Source organism: Lucilia sericata, unplaced genomic scaffold (assembly GCF_015586225.1).
Source record: "Lucilia sericata isolate MDLA Ls3-8-SP2 unplaced genomic scaffold, ASM1558622v1 Contig000110F_arrow, whole genome shotgun sequence".
NCBI classification, from domain to species: Eukaryota; Metazoa; Arthropoda; class Insecta; order Diptera; family Calliphoridae; genus Lucilia; species Lucilia sericata.
In genome coordinates, this window is record NW_023994142.1 from 435097 (window position 1) to 462653 (window position 27557).

At 28.3% G+C, this 27557-nt stretch overlaps 1 protein-coding gene across 2 annotated transcripts in view; it reads left to right on the forward strand.

Annotated features, from left to right (window-relative positions):
• LOC119600302 (putative uncharacterized protein DDB_G0267840) overlaps window positions 1-27557 on the forward strand; it is a 137714-nt gene that overhangs the window by 96199 nt on the left and 13958 nt on the right. For both annotated transcript variants that reach the window (XM_037950455.1, XM_037950456.1), the window contains 3 exons: window positions 15215-15901; window positions 18488-18622; window positions 18702-18854. In XM_037950455.1, coding sequence (XP_037806383.1) covers window positions 15215-15901; window positions 18488-18622; window positions 18702-18854 — 975 coding nt within the window. The remainder of the gene's footprint in view (window positions 1-15214; window positions 15902-18487; window positions 18623-18701; window positions 18855-27557) is intronic.

Consider the following 27557-nt stretch of genomic DNA (forward strand, 5'->3'; position numbering starts at 1 on the left):
CTATAGACTAGACTATAGACTAGACTATAGACTAGACTATAGACTAGACTATAGACTAGACTATAGACTAGACTATAGACTAGACTATAGACTAGACTATAGACTAGACTATAGACTAGACTATAGACTAGACTATAGACTAGACTATAGACTAGACTATAGACTAGACTATAGACTAGACTATAGACTAGACTATAGACTAGACTATAGACTAGACTATAGACTAGACTATAGACTAGACTATAGACTAGACTATAGACTAGACTATAGACTAGACTATAGACTAGACTATAGACTAGACTATAGACTAGACTATAGACTAGACTATAGACTAGACTATAGACTAGACTATAGACTAGACTATAGACTAGACTATAGACTAGACTATAGACTAGACTATAGACTAGACTATAGACTAGACTATAGACTAGACTATAGACTAGACTATAGACTAGACTATAGACTAGACTATAGACTAGACTATAGACTAGACTATAGACTAGACTATAGACTAGACTATAGACTAGACTATAGACTAGACTATAGACTAGACTATAGACTAGACTATAGACTAGACTATAGACTAGACTATAGACTAGACTATAGACTAGACTATAGACTAGACTATAGACTAGACTATAGACTAGACTATAGACTAGACTATAGACTAAACTATAGACTAGACTATAGACTAGGCTATAGACTAGACTATAGACTAGACTATAGTCTAGACTATAGACTAGACTATAGACTAGACTATAGACTAGACTATAGACTAGACTATAGACTAGACTATAGACTAGACTATAGACTAGACTATAGACTAGACTATAGACTAGACTATAGACTAGACTATAGACTAGACTATAGACTAGACTATAGACTAGACTATAGACTAGACTATAGACTAGACTATAGACTAGACTATAGACTAGACTATAGACTAGACTATAGACTAGACTATAGACTAGACTGACTAGACTATAGACTAGACTATAGACTAGACTATAGACTAGACTATAGACTAGACTATAGACTAGACTATAGACTAGACTATAGACTAGACTATAGACTAGACTATAGACTAGACTATAGACTAGACTATCTATACTATAGACTAGACTATAGACTAGACTATAGACTAGACTATAGACTAGACTATAGACTAGACTATAGAGACTATAGACTAGACTATAGACTAGACTATAGACTAGACTATAGACTAGACTATAGACTAGACTATAGACTAGACTATAGACTAGACTATAGACTAGACTAGACTAGACTATAGACTAGACTAGACTAGACTAGACTAGACTAGACTAGACTAGACTAGACTAGACTAGACTAGACTAGACTAGACTAGACTAGACTATAGACTAGACTAGACTATAGACTAGACTAGACTATAGACTAGACTAGACTATAGACTAGACTATAGACTAGACTAGACTAGACTATAGACTAGACTATAAACTATAGACTATAGACTAGACTAGACTATAGACTAGACTATAGACTAGACTATAGACTATACTATAGACTAGACTATAGACTAGACTATAGACTGGACTATAGACTAGACTATAGACTAGACTATAGACTAGACTATAGACTAGATTATAGACTAGACTATAGACTAGACTATAGACTAGACTATAGACTAGACTATAGACTAGACTATAGACTAGACTATAGACTAGACTGTAGACTAGACTATAGACTAGACTGTAGACTAGACTATAGACTAGACTGTAGACTAGACTATAGACTAGACTGTACTATAGACTAGACTATAGACTAGACTATAGACTAGACTATAGACTAGACTATAGACTAGACTATAGACTAGACTATAGACTAGACTATAGACTAGACTATAGACTAGACTATAGACTAGACTATAGACTAGACTATAGACTAGACTATAGACTAGACTATAGACTAGACTATAGACTAGACTATAGACTAGACTATAGACTAGACTATAGACTAGACTATAGACTAGACTATAGACTAGACTATAGACTAGACTATAGACTAGACTATAGACTAGACTATAGACTAGACTATAGACTAAACTTTCGACTAGACTACAAACAAATTGTATATCAATAGAAAGGAAATTGTCTCTAGTTTTAATTAACACTTAAATAATTATAATATATTAATTTATTAAAAATTTATAGAGTCTTAAAACAATTCCACTTAATTTCCACTCCATATATTTTTCTTTAAAGGTGCAAAATTTCTCATATTTAGCTAGTGTAAACACATTTTCCCACTTAAATAAACGAAAGCTTTTAATATTTCCTTTACACTTACTGACGTTTAAAAAAAAGCTTTGTTTAAATGGCGGTTGGTTGGTTGGTTGAATGGGTTGTTTTAGTAATTGAAGCAGTAGTTGGCAAATTAAATAAACATTAAAAATTTGGTTGTAAACAACATGTTAAAAATGTTTGAATTTCAAACATAAATGATGGCTTTATAAACACCTTTAGGTTAAAAAAAAAATAATCACAAAAAGCTAAGCAAACCATTATTTGTTAGACATTTAATACCATTAGAATAAATGAATGAAAAATAATGAATGACTGGCGTTAGTTAAATAAAATAAACGTATGAAGATAATTAAAGATAATGATTTCAAAATTAGTCGTTTGAAGAAAAAAAAAAAAAAAAACTAAGATAAAAAAGACAAAACAAAATTGAAAGTGTTTAGAAGAAGAAAGTATTATATACCAACATAAATCTATTTAAAAGGGAAATTGTTTTATTACAATAAAAAATCTCTTAATGTTTTTCTGGATTTTTGAAAAATTTCGTTAATATTACACAACATTTTTGAAAAGGTGTCATTTGTATGTTTTAGCTTTAATATGGTCTTGGTATTTCAATCAAGTCATATCAACTGAAGTCTTTTAAATAATATAAAAATAATTGCTCATTTAACCATTTTTAGAGTTTGTGTGTGTGTGAAGTATGGTAGAGTGTGCCTGCTAAAATAAAATAATAAATAATAATGATTAAATCAACACAACATTTGCTTATTATTTGTTAACAACATTTAATACTTTATTAGGCATTTATTGTAAATATGTTGTTTTCTTAAAATTTTTTTTTATAATTAGAAAAAATAAAAAAACTTGGTCTAATAGTTTTCCTGCTTTGAAAACAAAACTCTAATTTTGTAAAATGTTAAATAATAAAATAAATAATGTGTAAAATGTTGTGATTTCTTTGAATTTCATAAGTTTATTGACAGAGTTGGTTAACAAATTATTTATTTATTTATTTATTTATTTTACATAAAGATGTGTGTAAAACTTCCACTAGTGTTTGCTGTTGTTTTTGTTTTGTATTTGGAAATATTTTATTTTTTACAAATATGGATCTAACTCTAACGCATCTTATGTTTTGAAAACTAATTTATAAGCTGCAGTTTTTTATAGCTGTTGTTCAGATATGTTTTTGGGGTTGCAACATCATTACAAATTAATTTGCTTAAAAGACTTTCACTTTTGTTTGCTTTTGTAAGCTGCAGTGTTAAATTTTGTAATGAATTTATGATAAAATGTGTTTTAATAAATTAGATCATTTAATATAATAGATTTATTTGTGTTTGATTTACACAATTTTCAATTAATACAATATTAATTGTTTGCCGATATTGTTATTAAATTGTTTATGTTTTTATTTACTTATTAGAGTGTTGTTACAATTTACTAAATTGTAATATTTACTTTGATTATTTTGTAATTTTTTTATTGGAAAATTTAAAATATAAACTTTATATGGATGATTACGTTATAGTTAGAAATTGTGTTAATTAAGAGTAAATTTTACTTTTTTAGTTAAGATTATGTAACTGAAATAGTTCAGAAAAATTTGTGACTGTGACTTAAATGATTACGAAAATCAGCAGTATCATTAAGGCTTATATAAAAGTAAGTTTTGTCGAGTGATGCTAGAACATTGAACATAGTTATGACCTCAAAAGCCCTATTCGGCGGGTACATTTGTATGGGGACTATACGGAATAATGGACCGATTTTTCAATAGGCTTCATTCTTGGGTCAAGAGAAGAGTATGTGCCAAATTTCATCAAATTATCGTTTACATGGACAGACAGACAGAAAGACAGACAGACAGACAGACAGACAGACAGACAGACAGACAGACAGACAGACCGACAGACAGACAGACATAGCTAAATTGGGTGTTACAAACACCAGCACAAACGCATAATTCCCTCCATAATATAGTGGTATAGGGTATAAAAACTACGCCATATAATGACAAATAGGTCTTATACTAAAGACTACGTCAAATACTAACAGGTCTACGACTTTTAGCTAAGATTACTAAAGTCATATACTAAAGACTGCGTTTTATATTAAAGAATCCGTTTTATACTAAGTACTGCGTCTTTATACAAAAAACTGTGTCTTATATTGACAAATAGGTCTTATACTAAAGACTATGTCAAACACAGAACTTTTAGTTATGACTACTACGTCTTATATTAAAGAATCCGTCTTAAACAAAACTCTGCGTCTTTAACTAAACACTAAGTATTATAGTAAAGACTGCGTCTTATGCTAAAAACTGTGTCTTATATTGACAAATAGGTCTTATACTAAAGACTATGTCAAACTAACCCTTATATTGAAAGCTTGACTACGTCTTTTACTAAAGTCGTAACTACATCATATATTGACAAATAGGTCCTATACTAAAGACTGTCAAATACTAATAGGTCTACGACTTTTAGTTAAGACTACATTAGTCGTATACTAACGACTACGTCTTATATCAAAGAATCCGTCAAATACAAAACTCTGTGTCTTTAACTAAAGAATGTGTATTATAGTAAAGCCTACGACTGCTACTAAAAACTACGCCTTATATTGACAAATAGGACTTATACATAAGACTACGTCAAATACTAACGAAAGACCCTTAAATTTAAAGCGAGAAAACGTCTTTACCTAAGGTCTACGACTTTTAGTTAAGACTACTAAAGTCTTATATTAAAGACTGGGTTATAATCTAAAAACTACACCATATATTGACAAATGGGTCTTACACTAAGAATATGTCAAATACTAACAAGCCTACGACTAAAGACTGCATATTTTATTTAAGAATCCGTCTTATACTAAGGACTGCATCTTGAACTAAACACTGTGTATAGTGTATTGTAAAGACTACGTCTGATACTAAAGACTACTCCTTATATTGACAAATAGGTCTTATACTAAAGATTAAATCAAATACTAACGTAAGACATTTACATTGAAATTTTACTAAAGTCTACCACTTTTAGTCTTATACTAAAGACTACGTCAAATACTAACAGATACTTATTTCTTCTTATATTATAGATTTCCCTCCTTATTCATAAACAACATTTTATTATATGAAAGGTTTATAGAACAAAATTTCCATACAAAATTTGATTTATAAATCGTTTGTAAAATAAAATTGTGTTTATGAATAAGGGGGTAAGTCTTATACTGAAGTCTACTTCTTACGTTAAAGTCAACATCTTACTTACGCTTTATCTCATGGACTACGTACTTTTCGAAAAACCACTTCTCTTTTCAAATATTAATCTTTTTCCTAAGACAACCTTTTCTTCCTCCTTTTCTTTAACGCTGACTTCTTCCACAGATCAGTTTTTTAATTGGTCATTATTTGCAACACTTTAAAAATCATTAATCAATTTTGAATTAATTCTTTTTTTCTTTACGTTTATTTTTCAGTTCCTTTTGAAGGTTAATCCAAAAGTAACTACAGCTTGAAACAAATATTTGCTTTAAATTTGTAACTTTGACATTGTTTCTATTTTTGATTTAATGCTAGTGATTTGCTTAAGTTAAATAAAGTCACGTTTTTAGTGTTGAGCCAAACACATTGTATTAAATTGGTCAGAACAAAGACTTTTCTGTTAAAAAGACAAGAAAACTGAAATAATTAAACAAAAACCTGTTGCCTTTTAGACCTGAGCTTGAAATATTTGAAATTTTAAGATATTTACTTGAGCTATTCTAAACATAAAAAAATTGTTAATTAATGATTATCATCTAAACATTTGTATATCTCTATTACTGCTAAAAAATCTAACTTTTCTCTAATGCAACTTAAGTCAACAATAAACAATGCACCCGCTAAGTGAAATTTTCCAATTTTTATTTTTGTGATTTTCTAAAGAAATTGCAAAAAATTGTATTCCATGAAAGGGCATGCATTGGGTACACAGTGTCACTGTAAATAATCATAGTTAATTCCTGATTGGATATTTGCCAAGTTTTTCTTTACATTTAACAACTCAAGTATTTGCTATTGGTGTGTATAGCTAAAAAGTTTATTGACTTTTGAAGAAGATTAAAAAGCAAAAGAAACAAAAACAAACATGAAACGTTAAAGATAAAAAATCTTTATTTTGCACAAGACAAACACTTAGTTGACACAATGAATGTTAAGAAAAAAAATAGAAAATATATAAATATTTACTTACATACACATATACATGGCTAAAACAACTTTACATATGTTTCGATTTATGTATAAAAACTAAAAAAAGATTATAATTTCACTGTGTCAGTGGGAAAGGTCAAAATCAAATTACGACAAAAAATTTTCTTTTTAATCAATGTATTACTTAAATTTCTTTTGAAAGTAAAATTTTTGATATTTTTGTTAAAATAAAAGTGAAAAAGTTTATACAAAAAATGTTTAATTAATAAAAATGTGAAAAAAAAGTTATGACAATTTAATGCTTAAAAAAATAAAAATATTTATTAAATATTAATTTTTTAATCAGCCACACAACTCCAGACATGTAAATAGCTACTTATACAAGAGGTGTGCTTAAAGCAACAAGTTTTTGTTGTTAAATTTTTCTATAATTATTTTGATATTTGCAGCACAACTAACTTTCTTTCATATTTACTCGTAAACTGCATGTTTAATTTATAGTTTCATAAAAATATGCAGTGTGAATTAATGAAAATTTAACCTCTTTTTTCATTATTATGGGTGCCAGTTAATATAAAAATTATTAAATTATAATTCTTTAAAAAAACAATAGCAAGTTGAAAAACAAAAAAAAAAAAAAAAACAAACAAAAAAAAAAGGAGCATTTCTTTTAACATTATCTATGCCGGAAAACATTATTTGCAAATAATTTTTCACATTTCTTTAACAACAATCCCAACTTAATATTAATAACATGCAACTTGCAGTTTCTTGAATAAATTTTAAAATTTTTTTTTCAAATAATTATGAAACATGCCACACATGCGTTTGAAAAAGTACTTCACAGGCTATCATAAGCTACATATATTTGAAAAGAAATAAAGTTCAGTAAGTTAGAAATAACTTGAAGTTATCTTTACTTTACTTTACGTTGCATTGCTATATAAGTGTAGAAATAAGTAATTTCCTTTATTTGTTATTTTAAGCAGTTGTTAAACTTTGTGTTTGTTGTTTATTTCGATAACCCATTGATATGATTGTTAAAGCACACACACACACACACACAAAAAATCTGTTTATTACAAATTTTCTGTGTATGATTTGTTGTCATCAATCATTTGTTTAACGAAGCCTAAAAAGGTTTTTTTTCCTCTTACACAAATGTTTCTTTTAGCTGCGCGTTTTGTTTGGGTGTGTGTTTAAGAAAATTTATGGTTTAAACGCCGTCTGCTAGGATTTCAAAACAATAGTTCAATTGTAAAAAAAAAAAAAAACAAATATAACATCCAACATTTAGACACATGTCTGTTAAACATCATAAAATAACAGAACATTTTAATGCTGCATGAGTTTAAGATTTCGTATGCAAAAAATTTTCAAAATCTTAAGACTTGCTTTTGTCTTTGTTTGTTGTTGCAAAGTTTTTTGTTTATATTTCTATTCCTTTGTTTGAGAATATAATTTTAGAATATTATAAAATTTTTGTTTAAATTAATGTATTTGTTGTTAGACTTGATTTGTTTTGAGGTATTTCTTTTGACGCCATGCTAATAAAAAAAATATTTAAAATGTTAACATTTTGTCATAAATTCCCTTTGTTTTGTTTGAAAAACGGTTCCAGTTATAAAGCTTTGTCTAAGCTTGTGTTTTATTTTTAATTAAAGCACTTTTTCTCTCTTCTACTCCAAATTAAAGCAAATCAGGGAGATAAACTAGTCGAAAGATTAGTACTTAGAGTAGTCTATAGACAAGTTCATAGACTAGTCAATAATCTAATAAATTAGCTGTTTAATGGATTAGCCAAATGACCAGTCAATAGACTAATCCTAAGACTAGTCAAGAGATTTTTCCTTAGACTACTCAATAGAATAGTCTATAAACTAGTCAATAGACTAGTCAACGGACCAGGCAATAGACTAGTGCATAGACTAGGCCATAGAAAATTCCGTACACTATTCAATAGACTTGTCCATAAACTAGTAAATAGGTTCGTTATAGACTAGTCAACAGATCAGTCCTTAGAATAGTCCATAGGCTAGTGCATAGACTAGTATATATATATATATATATATATATATTAGTTCATAAGTAGACTAAATAGTCTATAAATTATTCCATAGACTAGACTATATTGTAAACTAGTCGTTAGACTTGTCCTTAGATTATTGACTAGTCTAGTATATTGACTAGTCTAACATATTGACTAGTATATTGACTAGTCACAAAACTAGTCGATAAACTAGTGAACAGACTAGTCATTGGACCTGTCCATAGACCATTCAATAAACGAAACCATAGACTAGATAGTAGACTAAGTAATCTAAGGACTAGTTAATAAATCAGACAGATCAGTAGTCAATAGTAGTCTAGTCAATAGACTAGATACAGATAAAAGTATTGAAAAGTAATTTAGTACTTTTAATCCCGATAATTTTAAATTCTTCTATCTCCATCACCTGTTGTGAATTTGTAAATACGAAAGACTCAAGCAACAAACATTTTTTGTTCTCATTGTTATGATAAAAGATTTGGTTTTCTCTTTCATTCGTTTCTTGAAGAAAGTTTTTCTCTCCCCATATCCTGTATATTACAAGCAAATACGAAAGACTTAAGCAACAAACTTTATTTGGCTTTCTCTTACACTTGTTTTCTGATAATTTCATTTCACAAACTTTCTTCTCTCGCCATATCCTGTCTATTACAAGTAAATACGAAAGACTTAAGCAGCAAACTTTAATTATTCGCATTGTTTTGATTATAAAAGACTTAAGCAAGGAACTTGGATTTTCCATTCTCCTGAGTTTTTAAACAAAAAAGACTGAAGCTACAAACTTTAGCAATCTCGATTGTTTTGATTTATTTGATAAAAGAGTTCAGCAAGGAACTTGCTTCTCTCTCTTTCTCTCATGTTTTTAAACATAAAAGACTTAAGCTACAAACTTTAGCTCTCTACTTTGTTTTTACTGCTTGATAAAAGACTTAAGCAAGGAACTTGATTTTCTCTTAGATTTTGTTTGCAACGAAAGACTTAAGCTACGAACTTTATTTATCTCTCTCTGTTATTGTGTTAATAGAAAGACTTAAGTAAAGAACTTTTAATTCTCTGTTAAATTGTTGTTGTTTCGAAAAGATTTCAGCAAAAAACTTTGTTTCAAGAGTTATACTTTTATAATAAAAGACTTAAGCTAAGAACTTTTTGATTTTCTTCTGTAGCTATTATGGTATTTAAGCAAGGAACTTGTTATTGGTTGATAAATTAATAAAAATAACAAGTAAATTTGTTTGTGGTTTAATAAACCTTAATATTTTTTTTGTATAATTTATGAATACAATTACATTTACAATGTATGCATACATAAAACAAATTTAACAATAAAATAAAAATTTTGCATAATTTTTGTTAAAACCTGAGAAAACTTTTTAATGACTTTTTATAGCTTTTCTTTATTAAAATATTAAAATATGTATATACAAAAAAACCCTTTTTCCTTATTTAACTTAAGTTTTCTTTTATATATCATCATTATACAATACACTTAACATTTAAACATATTACACAAATCATATCAATAGCTGCGTAGGCATCAATATTGCTGTCATCGATTGCAACATGAAAATTGCACAAAACGAAAATAAGAAAAAGAAAAATTTTATGAAAATTAAACAACAACTGTGCAACAGAGTGTGTTTAAAGTAAATTTATTGATGCAAACAAAGCCTGATGATGGTGTATGGCTCAACCGGCAATATTTTGAAAGGAAATTGGCGCGCGCAAACAAAAAAAAACTAAAATACATAAAAGAGCATTTATTATGTATGCATGAATAAGAAGATGAAGAAAACCGAGACAAGAAAGAAAAACAAAAATCAAACAAAAATTATACATTTTAAATGGAATGATTGAAAGTATTGTTAAAGTATTTAACAAAAAATCAAATTTAGCAAGCTTTGAAATAATATAAATAACTATAGTGGTTAAATACTGTTTAAGCATATTATGATTTAACAAATTATTAAACTAAACCCCCAAAATTAATAAATAAATTGCATATGAATTTATGATTCCCATATAACCTGCTTAAAATAATAAAAGTTATTGCTATAAAACATAAAAAATTAAAATAAAATTAATTGTTAATTTAATGAAGCATTAAAATTTTTAATCAAAAAATTTTTAATGAAAACGTGCCCTTAACTTTATAATTTGTTTAAAATTTAACAATAATAATAAAAATTATCTATAAAATTGAATAATTTATAATGTTTATTAATAATTAAAATGAAGATGGTTTTTGTGTTTTTTTCCTATACTTAAGTTTTAAATAAATAATTTTATAAATTATTGACATACTTAAATGAGTTGTGTTGTTATTTTTATGATTCTCCTTCTTTTTTTATTATCATTCAGTTAAATATTAAGCAACAATGTTAAATGGAAAAACATCTGCATTTTTAAAACTCCAACTACTCTGTTAGTGATTGATTATGTAAATAACAAGTTAAATTTAATAAAACCATAAAAAATATACTTATAGTATAAAAATACTAAAAATTTAAATAAGAAAAAAAGTTGCATTTTTCTTCTTTAAGGTGGAGAATAATTAACATGCAACGTGAGCTTTAGATCAGGAGTCAAGTGATAATAATGATTTAGCAATATTTAATTTATTGTTCATAATTTAACAATAAAATTAAAAGAATTTTAATTTTTTAAAGAAATATTGTGTAATATAAATTTTTTAAAAATTTTCTGTTTAATTTTGTTATAAAAAATATAGATTTTATTTAAATTTGTTTAAAGTTCTTAAGATTAATGTCAAGGTATTCTATTTAAGTTTGATATTTTTTATATAAATTAAAAACAACTTTCAACATCTTGCTGAGAAACAACAAAAAAAAACTCACAAATGTTTAAAACTATTTCAATAAATTATCTTTGCTGTCTAATTACAAATGTGTGTAAAGTTTATGCACTTTTGGTTCAAAATGCAAATTTTTTTTAAACAATTTTATGAATGTCTTAGTTATTTAGTTTATTTTATTTTTTTGTAAAATAATGACGTGTGCCTATAGCTAAAGATTAATATATACAGCTAAACAGAGTAAAAACACTTAAAGAAAAATGTTAGTAAAAAGCTGAAACAAATTTACAATTATTCAATGGTGCAAATTTCATCACTTCGCTTTCGAAAGTGATGAAATCACTGGACATTAAATCCCCCATAAATAAAATGTTCTAGAATATGGAATTTGATCGTTTATGGAATTCTCTTGAGAATAAAATCCAAGAACTCTTCATAATTTGTAGATTCATTCATTTCTTATTTGGAAGGGTACTCACTACAACTATCCCATCATTTGTTTTTTAGTAGAGACTAACTTCTCTCATCATGCTCTCAAAAGAGAGATGGACAAAAGGACACACAGGCACAATCGACGGACAGACGGGAGATCTCAATAGACAGTTGCACATAAAGACAGACAGACACAATCGACAGGCAGACGGGAGATCTCAACAGACAGATGGACAAAAAGACAGACAGACACAATCGACGGACAGACGGGAAATCCAAATCGTTCTTAAATTCTGTAAGATCCAACAGACAGATGTACATATTCTGGATCTAATAGGATTCACGAACGATTTGGATTTCCCGTCTGTCCGTCGATTGTGTCTGTCTGTCCATCTGTCTGTTGAGATCTCCTGTCTTTTTGTCCATCTGTCTGTTGTACATACCTTTCACTGGGTATAATAATTTTCGGCAATTTTTTAATGAAAATTTTTCTAAAAAAATGGATTCTAAAAAAAAATTGGATGAACATTTTTCTAAAAAATTTGGATGACAAATTTTCTAAAAAAAAAAATTCCTAAAAAAATTTGAATGAAAATTTTTCCAAAAAAATTTGGATGAAAATTTTCCCAAAAACCATTTAAATAAAAATTTTCCAAAAAAAAAAAAAATTGGATAAAAATTTTTCTAAAAAAATTTGGATGAAAAATTTTCTAAAAAAACTTGGATGAAAATTTTTCCAAAAACCATTTGGATGAAGATTTTCCAAAAAAATTTGGATGAACAATTTTCTAAAAAAAATTTTTATGAAAATTTAAAAAAAAAATTGGATGAAAGTTTTTCTAAAAGAAATTTGGATGAAAATTTTTACAAAAATCCTGAATTTATTTGGTGAAAAGAATGGTTAGGCTTTTAAGTAAAAGCTTTAGAAAAACATCATTATTTTTAAAGCTGTTTTTACTTTGATGTAAAATTAATATGGATGAAAATTTTTACAAAAATCCTGAATTTATTTGGCGAAAAGAATGGTTAGAGTAGAATAGAGACGCAAGACAAAGAGAAAGAAAACGCATTAGTAAAAGCTTTAAAACTTCCATTTTCATTAAAAGTTTATAATCTGCTCTGCTGTGTTAAAAAAAAACTTTTTAACTTTATTTAAAAAGAGCTTTTCAAGTTTAAAAGTTTATTATCAGTATTAACACACTATTAAAATTATTTTTAAGTTAAAGCTTTAGAATTATTATCATTATTTTTAAAGCTTTTTTACTTTAAAGTAAAATTCATCAAATTTATCTAATTAAAAGTTTAAAGCATTACCATTTAAATAAAAATTTTCCAAAAAAAAAAAAAATTGGATAAAAATTTTTCTAAAAAAATTTGGATGAAAAATTTTCTAAAAAAACTTGGATGAAAATTTTTCCAAAAACCATTTGGATGAAGATTTTCCAAAAAAATTTGGATGAACAATTTTCTAAAAAAAATTTTTATGAAAATTTAAAAAAAAAATTGGATGAAAGTTTTTCTAAAAGAAATTTGGATGAAAATTTTTACAAAAATCCTGAATTTATTTGGTGAAAAGAATGGTTAGGCTTTTAAGTAAAAGCTTTAGAAAAACATCATTATTTTTAAAGCTGTTTTTACTTTGATGTAAAATTAATATGGATGAAAATTTTTACAAAAATCCTGAATTTATTTGGCGAAAAGAATGGTTAGAGTAGAATAGAGACGCAAGACAAAGAGAAAGAAAACGCATTAGTAAAAGCTTTAAAACTTCCATTTTCATTAAAAGTTTATAATCTGCTCTGCTGTGTTAAAAAAAAACTTTTTAACTTTATTTAAAAAGAGCTTTTCAAGTTTAAAAGTTTATTATCAGTATTAACACACTATTAAAATTATTTTTAAGTTAAAGCTTTAGAATTATTATCATTATTTTTAAAGCTTTTTTACTTTAAAGTAAAATTCATCAAATTTATCTAATTAAAAGTTTAAAGCATTATTATGTTTAAAGCTTTTTCATATTAAGTTAGGTTAAGTTGAACAACATACAATTTACGACTTGTTAGTGTAGCACAGTTACGGCAATATTTCTATGAGAGCATGTTAATTTTATCGTGACTTTACAATATTAACTAAAACTTAGTATTTTTTATTATACTAAAAGTTGCTCTTATTATATATATTTTTTTATTACTTCTATAAATTGTTGATGTCTGCTTGTTGTCTGTTTGATCTTCGATTGGAACAACTTTATCTAGAGTAATATTATGTGAGACTGGTTTACTAACCTGTCTCATATTAACATTCAAAAGAATACCTTTAGATTTAAAACAAAATACAGACTTTTCTTAATAATATGACGGGAAAATAAAGAGATAAAATCCAAAAAGCGTCTTAAATATGAAAACACATATTATAATAAAAAAAAATTGTAACAAATAAAAATTAGAACAACAAATAAACATAAATAATTTTAATTGTTAAGAAAAAGAAAAAAATAGAAACTGTATTAAAAGCAAAGTACAAAGAAGTATAAATTTCTTTTATAAAGTACAAAGTTTCTTCTTTAAAAAAAATATATATATTTCTAAAGATTTCTAAATTATTGTATTAAAAGTGGGTTTTAATTTCAAATATATTGTCAAAGGGTCAATTAAGCAAGAAATATGTGTTTCTTTTTCAAAAATGTCTTTTGTTAATGTTTTCTAATTGTGGCAAATATAAAATAAAACTTTGAAATGTTATTTGTTATTTGCCATTGTTGTTTATAATATTAACCATATTAAGGTCATTTTACATAGACTTAAATAAACTGTAATAAAAAATCAAGAAAAATGTCAGAAAATATTTTATAAAGCTTAGAAAAAAGTTAGAAAAAACATTAAGTAGAGCAAATAATTTTTATTGTTATGTGTTAATTTAACACCTAATAATAAAAATGTTTTTTTATCTGTCTGACTCTTTCGGTCAAAAACTGTCTAAAGTGTCACTACAAGTCAGTGTTAAAAGAAATGATTTTGCTAATTTTTATTTCTACTTTAAAGTTCTGTAACAGTCATACAAAACATTTCAAAAATGTTTTTTATTCATCAAATAGAAGTGAGAAAATTTAAATGTTAAGCTAAAGTGCTTTTTAACTAATAGCTAACTTTTAATTAGTAGCAGCGAGAAAAAAAACTTAGTATAAACATAAATAATGTGGGAGTTGTATTAAAATAAATGAATGAAATAAGCAGTTTTCCATTAAGGCAACTTGTTTAATTTTTTTTATTTTTTTTAAACTTAGCAATTAAAATTTTAATAAAATTTATAATGCTACTTTAAACGTTAAAATATTTAAGAAAACAAGGTCTTAGTTAATTTATATAAAAGTTTAAATTTTATTTAGACAAATTTTACTCAGAGTTTTAATACTAATTTAAAATATTCCTGTTTTCTTACAGATTTCCAAACTCAAGAATATTGAGCTGATAAATAATACAAAAAATGTCACAACGAATCTACAAAAATCAACTAAAATACTCAATACACATCACAATAATGTTAAAGAAACTACAGCAACAGAAATTGTTGAAAATAACAATGAACAGAATAATGCAATAACCATTGTACATTTAAAGGCTTTAGAAATACCAGATTTGCATAACCACAACAACAGCAACAACAATGACATTGATGATGGTGGTCACATTATGAAGAAAAAACCTGAACCATTATTACTGACAACGGCAACACAAACTAACGACACCTCATCCTTAATAAATTCCACTAGAAATATGATTGCAACAGCTGAAGCAACAACACAAACAACACCAAATACACCACCACCACCAACAACAACAACAGCCACCTTGTTGGCAACGTCATTGGCATGCGATGTAGAAACCGATCATTTTGATGAACAACACATAACACAAGAATTAACACAGCATTTACAAAATAAAGCCATACAAGATGCTAAAGAAAATCATGAACATGATCATCATCACCATCATAGACATCATCATCATCACCACCATCATCATCATAATAATCATTCAGATTCCGATTCAGCTTTATCCTCTGCACCGACCAGTATAAGTCCTCAACCACCGGCAAATGGTGAAGAACCTACAGATATTTGGCAAACGGTAAGTTTGGAATAGTATAAATATAAGTTTAATTTATAATGTTTTATTATCAGTAGTGGGCTTAAAGCTAAAAGCTTGAAAGCTTAAAATCTTTAGATTATAACCGCAAAGATATTCGAAATTCACGGAAATATTGGAATTTTCGTTGATAGTTAGGCGGCTCTTATATCAATAAGTTCATATACAACTATATCCCTATTAGTCCGTTAATTTAATAATGGCCCCTGTTCTGTACCGCGTCTTTATGAGCGATATCCCTGCGGCATTTTATGTCGACCTTCTGTTTCTTTATACAGACGATATCCTCATAGCAGCATTTGGATCTAGGACTATTAACGCACGTATGAACGTATATTTGTCGGAGTTCGCATAATACTTCGCAGTAATTATAAAGGGACGGCGGAAATACCTGTATCCGAACATTAGGTCGTTCGTCCCATTCGTTAGGATAGGGCTTCCTGTATCGGACAGGATAAAACACCTTGGTGTGGTGTACCAAGAGAACTTCGAGTTCTACCGCTACATTGACCATGTTCTTGAGCGTACCAAACGTACATATACAATGTATATGGGAATACTTGGCCATGAAAGGCGTCTCGACAGTTGAGTAGGGCTGCTACTCTATCGGCAGTTGATCCGTCCCCTCATGTCTAACTTTTCCTGTCTGGTTTCGAATATTATTTCGCCAGATAGAACGGTTTAGGGTATAGAAGAGACGGATTCTAGACGCTTTTGTTGGCTTCAGATAAGTATCTGGTGCTGAGCTTTCTGTAGGTCCATCTACAGGACAGTAGGATTTAACAGAATTGACACCTTCATAATATTCCTAGAAAAGGCTCGTTCTCTAGATGACTGTCTGGCATCCAGAGATTGCTGGTGTCTTAGTAGTAGTGCTGTCAATGAGCAGAAGGATGATTTAGCAAGAAAGAAACGAGGTACTGTTCTGTTTCGAATATAATTTGTTCTGAAAATATTCAAACTCTGTAGAGTTCGGTACATAACTGATTCAAAGTCATAAGAAATCAAAAAACAATAGATTCCTTTAAACTTTAAACTTTTACAATTTTTCTCCCCTAAAAAGCCCAATTAAAAGCAAAGCTTTGATGATTAAGGTTTTTTTGAGTTATATTTTGGGCCTAAATACCGAGTTCCAAGTTGTCCACAAGGCATTTATAAATAGGTCCATCCAGTTTTTCTCACTTTCAATTTCCTTTGCAAGAAGTAATTTTTTTCTTATTTTAAAAATTTTTCTCATTTAGAGCAAAATCTATATCAAAAGTTTGATTGATATTAGACAATTACTGAAAGAAATTATTTTGATTGCTTTTACCAAATATTGATTTCAAACAAACAATTCAAAAATAATATTTATTCATTGCCTGGCCTTTAAACGTAAAAGTAAAGTTTGTTGCTTAAGTCTTTCGTTTGGGTCTCATATAAACGAACTTATATGAACCTATTATTTTTGTTATTATTATTATGATTAATAAAGCACCTTATTAACAACTAATAAAAAAAATAATATTCAATTTCACTTTTAAGCTAATAAATCAATTTATAAAAAAAAAAAAATAATATTTATTTTCTATCCGAAAAAAGGAAAAAAGTGTAGAAAAAAATGCACATTAGTTAAGTGACTTTGCTTAAAGACATTGACAATGCATTTTTTGGCTCAATGACACATATTTATAATAAAATAATAATAGTAATGAACCAAACAACAAATAAACTAAAACTGAAATAAAATAAAACGAATTGTAAAGAAAACTAGCAGACATGCGATTTATATCCAATTGTTAACTTGCAAAAAAAAAAAAAGAAATAAAAAATTACATATATAGAGAAAAATAAAGAAAAATCTCACGATTATTTCAGGGCCACATACAAACTACACATTCATACCACGTCTGTCTGTCTATCTCTGGGTTTAGCATTAAGGCATTTTATTCAGATGTATGTTAGCAATATTTGTATGTAACGAATGTGGGTATCCAAGTAGATGCTAGTGTACAATAAGCCTAGTGTAACTCTCCTGTCATAGAGAGACCTTTTTAGTGACAATGCTAGTAGCTACTAGCTGCAATGGCTTTGAGGTCTTTGGCATTTTGTCTGCCATGAACAATAACAATAAAAATATGTACAACTGCAGCCAAGATGGTAAAACAAATGATAAAAGTTCAGCACACAAACCCAAAGGCGTAACTTAGTTACCTTTGGCTAAATGGTTTTCTTTATACCTCGACTCGTTGTTTTTGCTTTAAAGCATCCTTTTTGTTGAAATCATGTTTTTTTTTTATAGCTGCCGACAAACGTATTACAATAATATTTTAGACTTAAGCAGAAAAATAAAAATTTTGTTTTTCTTAACTTTAACATTGAAGGTGGTTTCACACTCATATTGCTAATGACCATTTTTATGGTCTCTTGACCAAACTGCCCAAGGAAGTTTTAATTCAAAATATACAGGAATCTTAACAAGTACAAGTGTTATAAAAATAGTTTATTTTCTTTTTTTAACTAAATATTTATATTTTTTTAAGCCGCAAAAAGCTAAAATATTTCATTTTCTTGTCTTCTTAATAATAGATGCGCAGCTATACCAATGATATAGAGAAGCTACAGAAAGAAGTTGACTTATTGCAAAAACAAAATGAACAACTGAAACAAGAACTCAATATAGCCAAGGAACAAATTATCGAATTGGAAACCAATGCCATGGAGGTAAATTAATCATATAACTTTTTCAAAAAAAAGTGTTATTTTAATTGTTTATTGATGTTTTTCCTTATTTCTTTGTCAGAGTGCTAACAACACCAAAATACCACAATTAATGGAACGCATTAAATATTTGGAGGAACAGGAGCATGAATTACAGGCCGAGGCCAATGATTTGCGTGAACAAAATGAATTACTAGAATTTAGAATACTCGAATTGGAAGAGACTAATGATAAGGTAAGTGTGTGTTTTACAATTTTCTTAAATTATTCTTTAAATGCCTAAAGTAGGCTTTGTTTTAATAGTGGTTTTTATTTTAAAAACTCTATAAAGTATGCTTTAGATTTTGAAATTTTAAACAAGTTGAAGAAGAAAAATCTATTGCCATTTTAATGTTAATAACAGTGGGCAACGAGAGTTGTAACAGATTTAGCAGTATTTTATTAATATTTAACATTAATTTTGTCTTTTGTTTATTATGTTAAATTACTTTTCAACAAAATAAACAAATTACACAGTCATTTAATTTTAAATTGTTTATAAGATTTATGTTTTTGTTATTATTAAAGAATTTTTAAAATATTTTTCCAAATGACTAAAAATTCTTTATGCACAAAATTATAAGCAACAGTTCCTGTTCAAGGCCTTGACTTAAAAGCGTTTTCTTCTATGCCAGGGGTTGTTAAGCCTTCAGTTTAAATCCTATATACAAGACCTTCAGATAGCATAACATGTTATATAACATCGAAAATGGGAGGTTTTTCAAGCTGATATCTGAACTAGAACTGAACTAGAAGTGAACTAGAACTGAACTGAACTAGAACTGAACTAGAACTGAACTAGAACTGAACTAGAACTGAACTAGAACTGAACTAGAACTGAACTAGAACTGAACTAGAACTGAACTAGAACTGAACTAGAACTGAACTAGAACTGAACTAGAACTGAACTAGAACTGAACTAGAACTGAACTAGAACTGAACTAGAACTGAACTAGAACTGAACTAGAACTGAACTAGAACTGAACTAGAACTGAACTAGAAACTAAACTGAACTAGAACTGAACTAGAACTGAACTAGAACTGAACTAGAACTGAACTAGAACTGAACTAGAACTGAACTAGAACTGAACTAGAACTGAACTAGAACTGAACTAGAACTGAACTAGAACTGAACTAGAACTGAACTAGAACTGAACTAGAACTGAACTAGAACTGAACTAGAACTGAACTAGAACTGAACTAGAACTGAAACTAGAACTGAACTAGAACTGAACTAGAACTGAACTAGAACTGAACTAGAACTGAACTAGAACTGAACTAGAACTGAACTAGAACTGAACTAGAACTGAACTGAACTTAGAACTGAACTAGAACTGAACTAGAACTGAACTAGAACTGAACTAGAACTGAACTAGAACTGAACTAGAACTGAACTAGAACTGAACTAGAACTGAACTAGAACTGAACTAGAACTGAACTAGAACTGAACTAGAACTGAACTAGAACTGAACTAGAACTGAACTAGAACTGAACTAGAACTGAACTAGAACTGAACTAGAACTGAACTAGAACTGAACTAGAACTGAACTAGAACTGAACTAGAACTGAACTAGAACTGAACTAGAACTGAACTAGAACTGAACTAGAACTGAACTAGAACTGAACTAGAACTGAACTAGAACTGAACTAGAACTGAACTAGACTGAACTAGAACTGACACTAGAACCTGAACTAGAACTGAACTAGGCAACTTGACTAACTGATACTAACTGGTTACAACTTCCTCGGGTGTATGTTTTCCTTGGTTATGTTTTTTATTTCTATAGTTTTATTTAGCATTCGTTTGTTCCATCTCATTGATTTGTTTACCCATCTCCAGTAATTCGTTTCGTTTTTTCCTTATTGCTTTCACATAGTTCAACTTACTTGATTTGTAAGAGCGGTTGATTGAGTTTGTAATTGTTGTGATAAGCTGTTTTTGGAATTGTGATTCATTTGAGCATTGTTTTCACACATTGTTTAGCCAACTCTTGCATTGTTTTTTTGATGTCATTAATGTCAACTCTCACGGGCTTTATCTCATTTATATCAGATTTCATGGAAGAAACGTCTGATTTTAGTTCTCTTATATCACTTTTAACCATGGAAACACTATTAATTACATCGGTCAATGATAGAGAGTTTTTAAAGCGTTTCACCTCATCATTTTCTTCTTGTTCTTCATCTCTTTGCTGTTTTTGATTTGCTTGTACAGGGCCATCATATACAATAGATTGGTAAGGGATGTTGCTGCTAGTAGATCCCTTACGTGGTTTACACTTATGACATCTCCAATCGGCTCTCTTCTCAGTGGTCATTGTTCCATAAGTTTTCTCTGATAGAGGACAGCAAGTGGAAAAATGATATTGAGAGTTACACTCATAGCATTTCACAAATTTTGTTGGTAGATCTGTACTACATTGTCCACAGAGACTCATTTTTTTATCTTCTTTTCGTGCTTTATTTTCTTTTAGTTTTTAAGTTTGTAAATATTTTATGTATTTTGTTTTTTTTGTTTTTTTTATATCACAAATAACACAATAGTTTTAATAAATATTATGCAGTTTTTATAACAAAATTGTAGAAAATTATTTTCTTTAGTAAAATATGTGTTTATTGTGTATAATTAACACGTTAATACCGTAAAAATTTAAGACTTTGTAGGAGCTTACTAATTACTCGACCGTTCGCAATGAAAACTGAACTAGAACTGAACTAGAACTAGAACTAACGAACTAGAACTGAACTAGAACTGAACTAGAACTGAACTGAACTGAACTAGAACTGAACTGAACTAGAACTGAACTAGAACTGAACTAGAACTGAACTAGAACTGAACTAGAACTGAACTAGAACTGAACTAGAACTGAACTAGAACTGAACTAGAACTGAACTAGAACTGAACTAGAACTGAACTAGAACTGAACTAGAACTGAACTAGAACTGAACTAGAACTGAACTAGAACTGAACTAGAACTGAACTAGAACTGAACTAGAAACTGAACTAGAACTGAACTAGAACTGAACTAGAACTGAACTAGAACTGAACTAGAACTGAACTAGAACTGAACTAGAACTGAACTAGAACTGAACTAGAACTGAACTAGAACTGAACTGAACTAGAAACTGAACTGAACTGAACTATAACGTGAACTAGAACTGAACTAGAACTGAACTAGAACTGAACTAGAACTGAACTAGAACTGAACTAGAACTGACTAGAAACTGAACTAACTGAACTAGGAACTGAACTAGAACTGAACTAGAACTGAACTAGAACTGAACTAGAACTGACTAGAACTGAACTAGAACTGAACTAGACCGAACTAGACTGAACTAGAACTGATAACTGAACTAGAACTGAACTAGAACTGAACTAGAACTGAACTAGAACTGAACTAGAACTGAACTAGAAATGAACTAGAACTGACTAGAACTAACTAGAACTGAACTAGAACTGAACTAGAACTGAACTAGAACTGAACTAGAACTGAACTAGAAACTGAACTAGAACTGAACTAGAACTGAACTAGAACTGAACGTAGAACGGAACTAGAACTGAACTAGAACTGAACTAGAACTGAACTAGAACTGAACTAAACTGAACTGAACTAGAACTGAACTAGAACTAGAACTAGAACTGAACTAGAACTGAACTAGAACTGAACTAGAACTGAAACTAGGAACGGAACTAGAAACTGAACTAGAACTGAACTAGAACTGAACTAGAAACTAGAACTAGAACTGAACTAGAACTGAACTAGACTGAACTAGAACTGAACTAGAACTGAACTAGAACTGAACGAAGGAACTGAAAAATAGAACTGAAAATGAGAAATGAAAACTAGAACTGAACTAGAACTGACGAGAATGAACTAGAACTGAACTAGAACGGAACTAGAACTGAACCTAGAACTGACTAAAAGAACTGATACTAAGAACTGAACTAGAACTGTAAACTAGAACTGAACTAGAAATGAACTAGAACTGAACTAGACTGAACTAGAACTGAACTAACTGAACTAGAACTGAACTAGAACTGAACTAGAACTGAACTAGAAACTAACGAGCAACTGAACTAGAACTGAAACTAGAACTGAACTAGAACTGACCACTAGACTACTAGAACGGAACTAAGAACTGAACTAGAACTGAACTAGAAACTGAACTAGAACTGAACTAGAACTGAACTAGAACTGAACTAGAACTGAACTAGAACTGAACTAGAACTGAACTAGAACTGAACTAGAACTGAACTAGACTAGAACTGAACTAGAACTGAACTAGAACGAACTAGAACTAGAACTAGAACTGAACTAAACTGAACTAGAAACTGAACTAGAACTGAACTAGACTGAACTAGAACTGAACTAGAACTGAACTAGAACTGAACTAGAACTGAACTAGAAACTGAACTAGAACTGAACTAGAACTGAACCTAGAACTGAACTAAGACTAGAACTGAACTAGAACTGAACTAGAACTGAACTAGAACTGAACTAGAACTGAACTAGAACTGAACAAGAAATGAACTAGAACTGAACTAGTACTGAACAGAATTAAGCTTTTTGAAAAGGCTATTTTTTCATACGAGGCTCAAAAACCTTGTAAATAAAAGCTTCCACAAAAAAAGCTTTTTCACAAATAGAGATTTTTCATTTAGAATTTCGGAATAAAATGTCTTTTGTGAAAAAAAGTAGTAAGACCAAAGCTTTTCTTTTTAAAACTTTATAATTTGTATAAATTGTTTTCTTATTGGCAGAAATATAAATGTCTATATATATTTTTTCCTCTTTCTAACATAATTTTTGTAAAGAATATATCTAAATCATAATCAACATTTCGTTAGCAATCATCTTTGTTTTATTTTTTTTGCACAAAGTCACGTTTTTAAATAAATAAAAAAAAGATTTGCATGAAGAAAAATAAAAATAAACTTAAAGTAGAAACAAAATCAATAAAATGAAAACCTCCTCTAAGTTTTGAAAAGAGTGTCTAATAAAAAAAATTAAGCAGGTTTTTGTTATTATAAAACGTGATTGAAATAGTTTAGTTTTGAAGTAATGTTAAAAACCGACTATTTTTTAACATAAAACAAAAAGGTCATAGGTTAAATAGCACTAAAAGCCATTTATTTATTAATATTTCTTAATTTACCATTAATATGAAATTGTCTAAAAGAAATAAAAACTATTAAAGAAACATTACATTTTGAGCAAGGGAAAGCAAAAATGTCAAACACTAGAGATATTTTATTTAAAAAAGGGCGTGTTTTTATTTATAGGTTTTTATTTAAAATTTATTGATTTCTCTGTGGAATTAAAAATTTTGATTACAATTTTTGCAAAGTTAAATTTTTTAACGGTAAAGCATTTTGCTGGAAAATTGAGACAATTTAATTTTTATTTTTATAACTGGCTTATAGCAGTTCATAAATCTAATATAATATGTCACTAAAGACAAGTTGTTGTTTTTTGTTGTTTAGAAAAAATCGTGAATTTTAGCCTATGACTCAATATAAAAAAATATATAGTGGACTTTTGTTCATTCATTCATTTATTTATTTGACGCCACATATAAATGTTTGTTTGTACAACATGCTACCAGTTTCAGTTCAATAGCTTTATGGAATTATTATTTGCATTTGTTTTTTTTTATTTTCACACATTTTTGTATTTAATTAGATTTTGCAAACATTTTACATAAAAAATTATTAATCTCATACCACAAAAGTTTGTTTCTTAAGTCTTTTGTTTTGTTTATGTTACAGACATGTTCTTAATAAAATGTTGTTTTTATTGTATTTTAATACAAAATTCTTGACTAATAGCTATTGTTTTTATACAAATAATACGTTAATTTTTGAAATCCCCAAAAATTTACGTTTTTTTTCGAAATATTTTGCCATTCACAGTCTTCTTTTTAAGCAACCTATTCCCCACCTACACTTTATATTATTAGAAAAACAAATGAAGTAAACAAAACAATATTATTAACACAATTTAATTAATGTGATGACACTATCTATAAAAATGTGTTTATCTCCAAATTTGTTTGTTAAGCCATAAATTTAAACAAAACTTTAACATTAAATTGAAACAGCAACCACGCATTTTAGATGTTTAAATTTTAAAAAGATACATAAATGCACGTGCAAATTGTTAAGCTAGATTGTTTAGCAGAAAAGGCAACAAAAACAAAGCCTTATATTTATTATGAGTCATTAAAGAATATCAAAAGTATTTCGCTACAACAAATCCACAAACAAATTGTAAAACCATTTTGGCGCGCAATTGTAAGAAATACAAAAATATGTTTGCAAAAACTAACAATGACTTTTTAAGGCAGGGTTTTCTATATTTAACATATAGGTTTGGAAATAGATTTAATATGTTAAAAAGGCCTTATGAACCACTTCAGCCATAAAAAACTATAGCTTGCCAAACTCATTTAAACAAAATTCAAGGTTGTTTATCCTACAAAAACCTTGCTTAGTAATTTTTTGTAATTGTCTCTTAAGCCCTTTTACAACAACTTTTGCTAATTCTTAAAAAACTTATGAATAGAATATGTGCCTTAAGTTTGTGTAAAATTGTTTATAGTTTTTTTTTTTTTTTTGTTTTTTTGTATGTTAAACAATTTATTTGTGGTTAGTTTTTTCTTTGTCATTATTATTAGTTTTTTTTTTTTTTTAATGACCATTTATGTAGAACAATCGTCATTTATAGTATGAGTTAAAATAGTTAAAATTGTGGGAAGTTTTTTAATCTTTTGAAAACAAAACACCAACTTATTTAGTTTGTTACTAAATAAAACAAAACGTCTCGATATGTAGAAAATATAAATAAAGATAACAATTTTAAAAATAAATTTTAATTTGCAAATTAATTCGAAATCTTGTTTGAAAAAAATCTTTAAATAGTATTGATTGTGCAAATAATTTGATGTCGAGTAATAAATTAGTTATTGCTCTCTGTACTCTTAGCTTCAACAAACTTCTCTTTCAATCTCTTTTGTTTGCAAATATTATTTTGTTTAGGTCTGCAGTAAATGATGGCTACTTTTAACGAATCAAAAAGCACTTGTATGTGGATAATTTTAAGATTTAAATCAAGTCAAAATTTGGAAGTTGTAAGATATTTGATGAATTACTTTTTCGATATCCTCATGTATTTATTATCAAGATCTTTATTTATATTTCTAGTTCAGTTCTAGTTCAGTTCTAGTTCAGTTCTAGTTCAGTTCTAGTTCAGTTCTAGTTCAGTTCTAGTTCAGTTCTAGTTCAGTTCTAGTTCAGTTCTAGTTCAGTTCTAGTTCAGTTCTAGTTCAGTTCTAGTTCAGTTCTAGTTCAGTTCTAGTTCAGTTCTAGTTCAGTTCTAGTTCAGTTCTAGTTCAGTTCTAGTTCAGTTCTAGTTCAGTTCTAGTTCTAGTTCAGTTCTAGTTCAGTTCTAGTTCAGTTCTAGGTTCAGTTCTAGTTCAGTTCTAGTTCAGTTCTAGTTCAGTTCTAGTTCAGTTCTAGTTCAGTTCTAGTTCAGTTCTAGTTCAGTTCTAGTTCAGTTACTTCAGTTCCAGTTCAGTTCTAGTTCAGTTCTGTTCAGTTCTAGTTCAGTTCTAGTTCAGTTCTAGTTCAGTTCTAGTTCTGTTCTAGTTCTGTTCTAGTTCAGTTCTAGTTCAGTTCTAGTTCAGTTCTAGTTCAGTTCTAGTTCAGTTCAAGTTCAGTTCTAGTTCAGTTCTAGATCATTCTAGTTCTAGTTCAGTTCTAGTTCTAGTTCAGTTCTAGTTCAAGTTTCCAATCGATCCAGCTTACAAAGAGGAAAAACTAGCTTTGTTGAGGAGTAAAATATATGTGTTAAAAGTCGCTAAAGTTAACACACTGCTGCTGCCAGTTCAAAAACACATGAATGAATTTTTCTTTCATTCTGTTAATTTTGTGATTGTTGTTGCTGTTTTTGTTCTTTTTTTATTTTGCGCTATTGCTATTGTTTTTTTTTTACACTCTAACTCCACAATATTTTTTTCGGTTTTAGTTTTGAATTTGTTATTGTTTAGTATGAACGTGAATTTTACAAACAGCGCTTGCGCCAAACTAACGGAGTGTTTAGCAAAGACGAAGAAGCACAAGAAAAAAACGGTTAAATTTCAAATTGAAAGAAAACTAAAGGCATAAAAATAATAATTTTAACACGTCTCAATATAAAAAAAAAACTGCAAACAAAATTACCAACAAAAGTAAAGTTTAATTTGGCCAAAGATAAAAATATTCAAATTACAAAAACTGGAAATATTTGTTTGAAACAAAAAACTCAACGACAACAAAATAAGTGTGTTTAGAAACAATTAAAATGTTAAATAAGCAAAAAATTAAAGAAAATCTAAATGTTAGCAAAAAATAAAGAAAAAACGAAACAAATATTAAAAAATATGTTTAAAATTCATTTCATAAATAGAAATTTTAATTAAATATTTTAAATTTTAAAGCTTTGATTAAAACGAAGAAAAGAAATGAAACAATAGTGAATTAAACCCAAACAGGTTTTAATTGTTTAGCTAATTAAACAAAAAATACAAAAATTGTTTAACAAAAAACTTTAACGAAAAAATGTCAAAGTAATATTTGCCAAAACCACAGTTGGTAGGAAAGTTTGCTTGTGAAACCTATAGCTTTCAAAAATTTTTTGCCAATTAAGAAAAATTTTTGTAAATGTTAAGGAATCATTAAAAGAAACAGAAAATTACGTAATTTCTTAGTTAAATTAAAAAAAAGCTACAAATGAAGCACCTGCTTATAAAAATCTGAAATCATCTGAATTAAAAAATATTATCTGATTTCAATAAAAAAAGAAAACATCTCCATAATCGGTAACACCCACTTGGAATACATTCAACAGTATTAAACAAA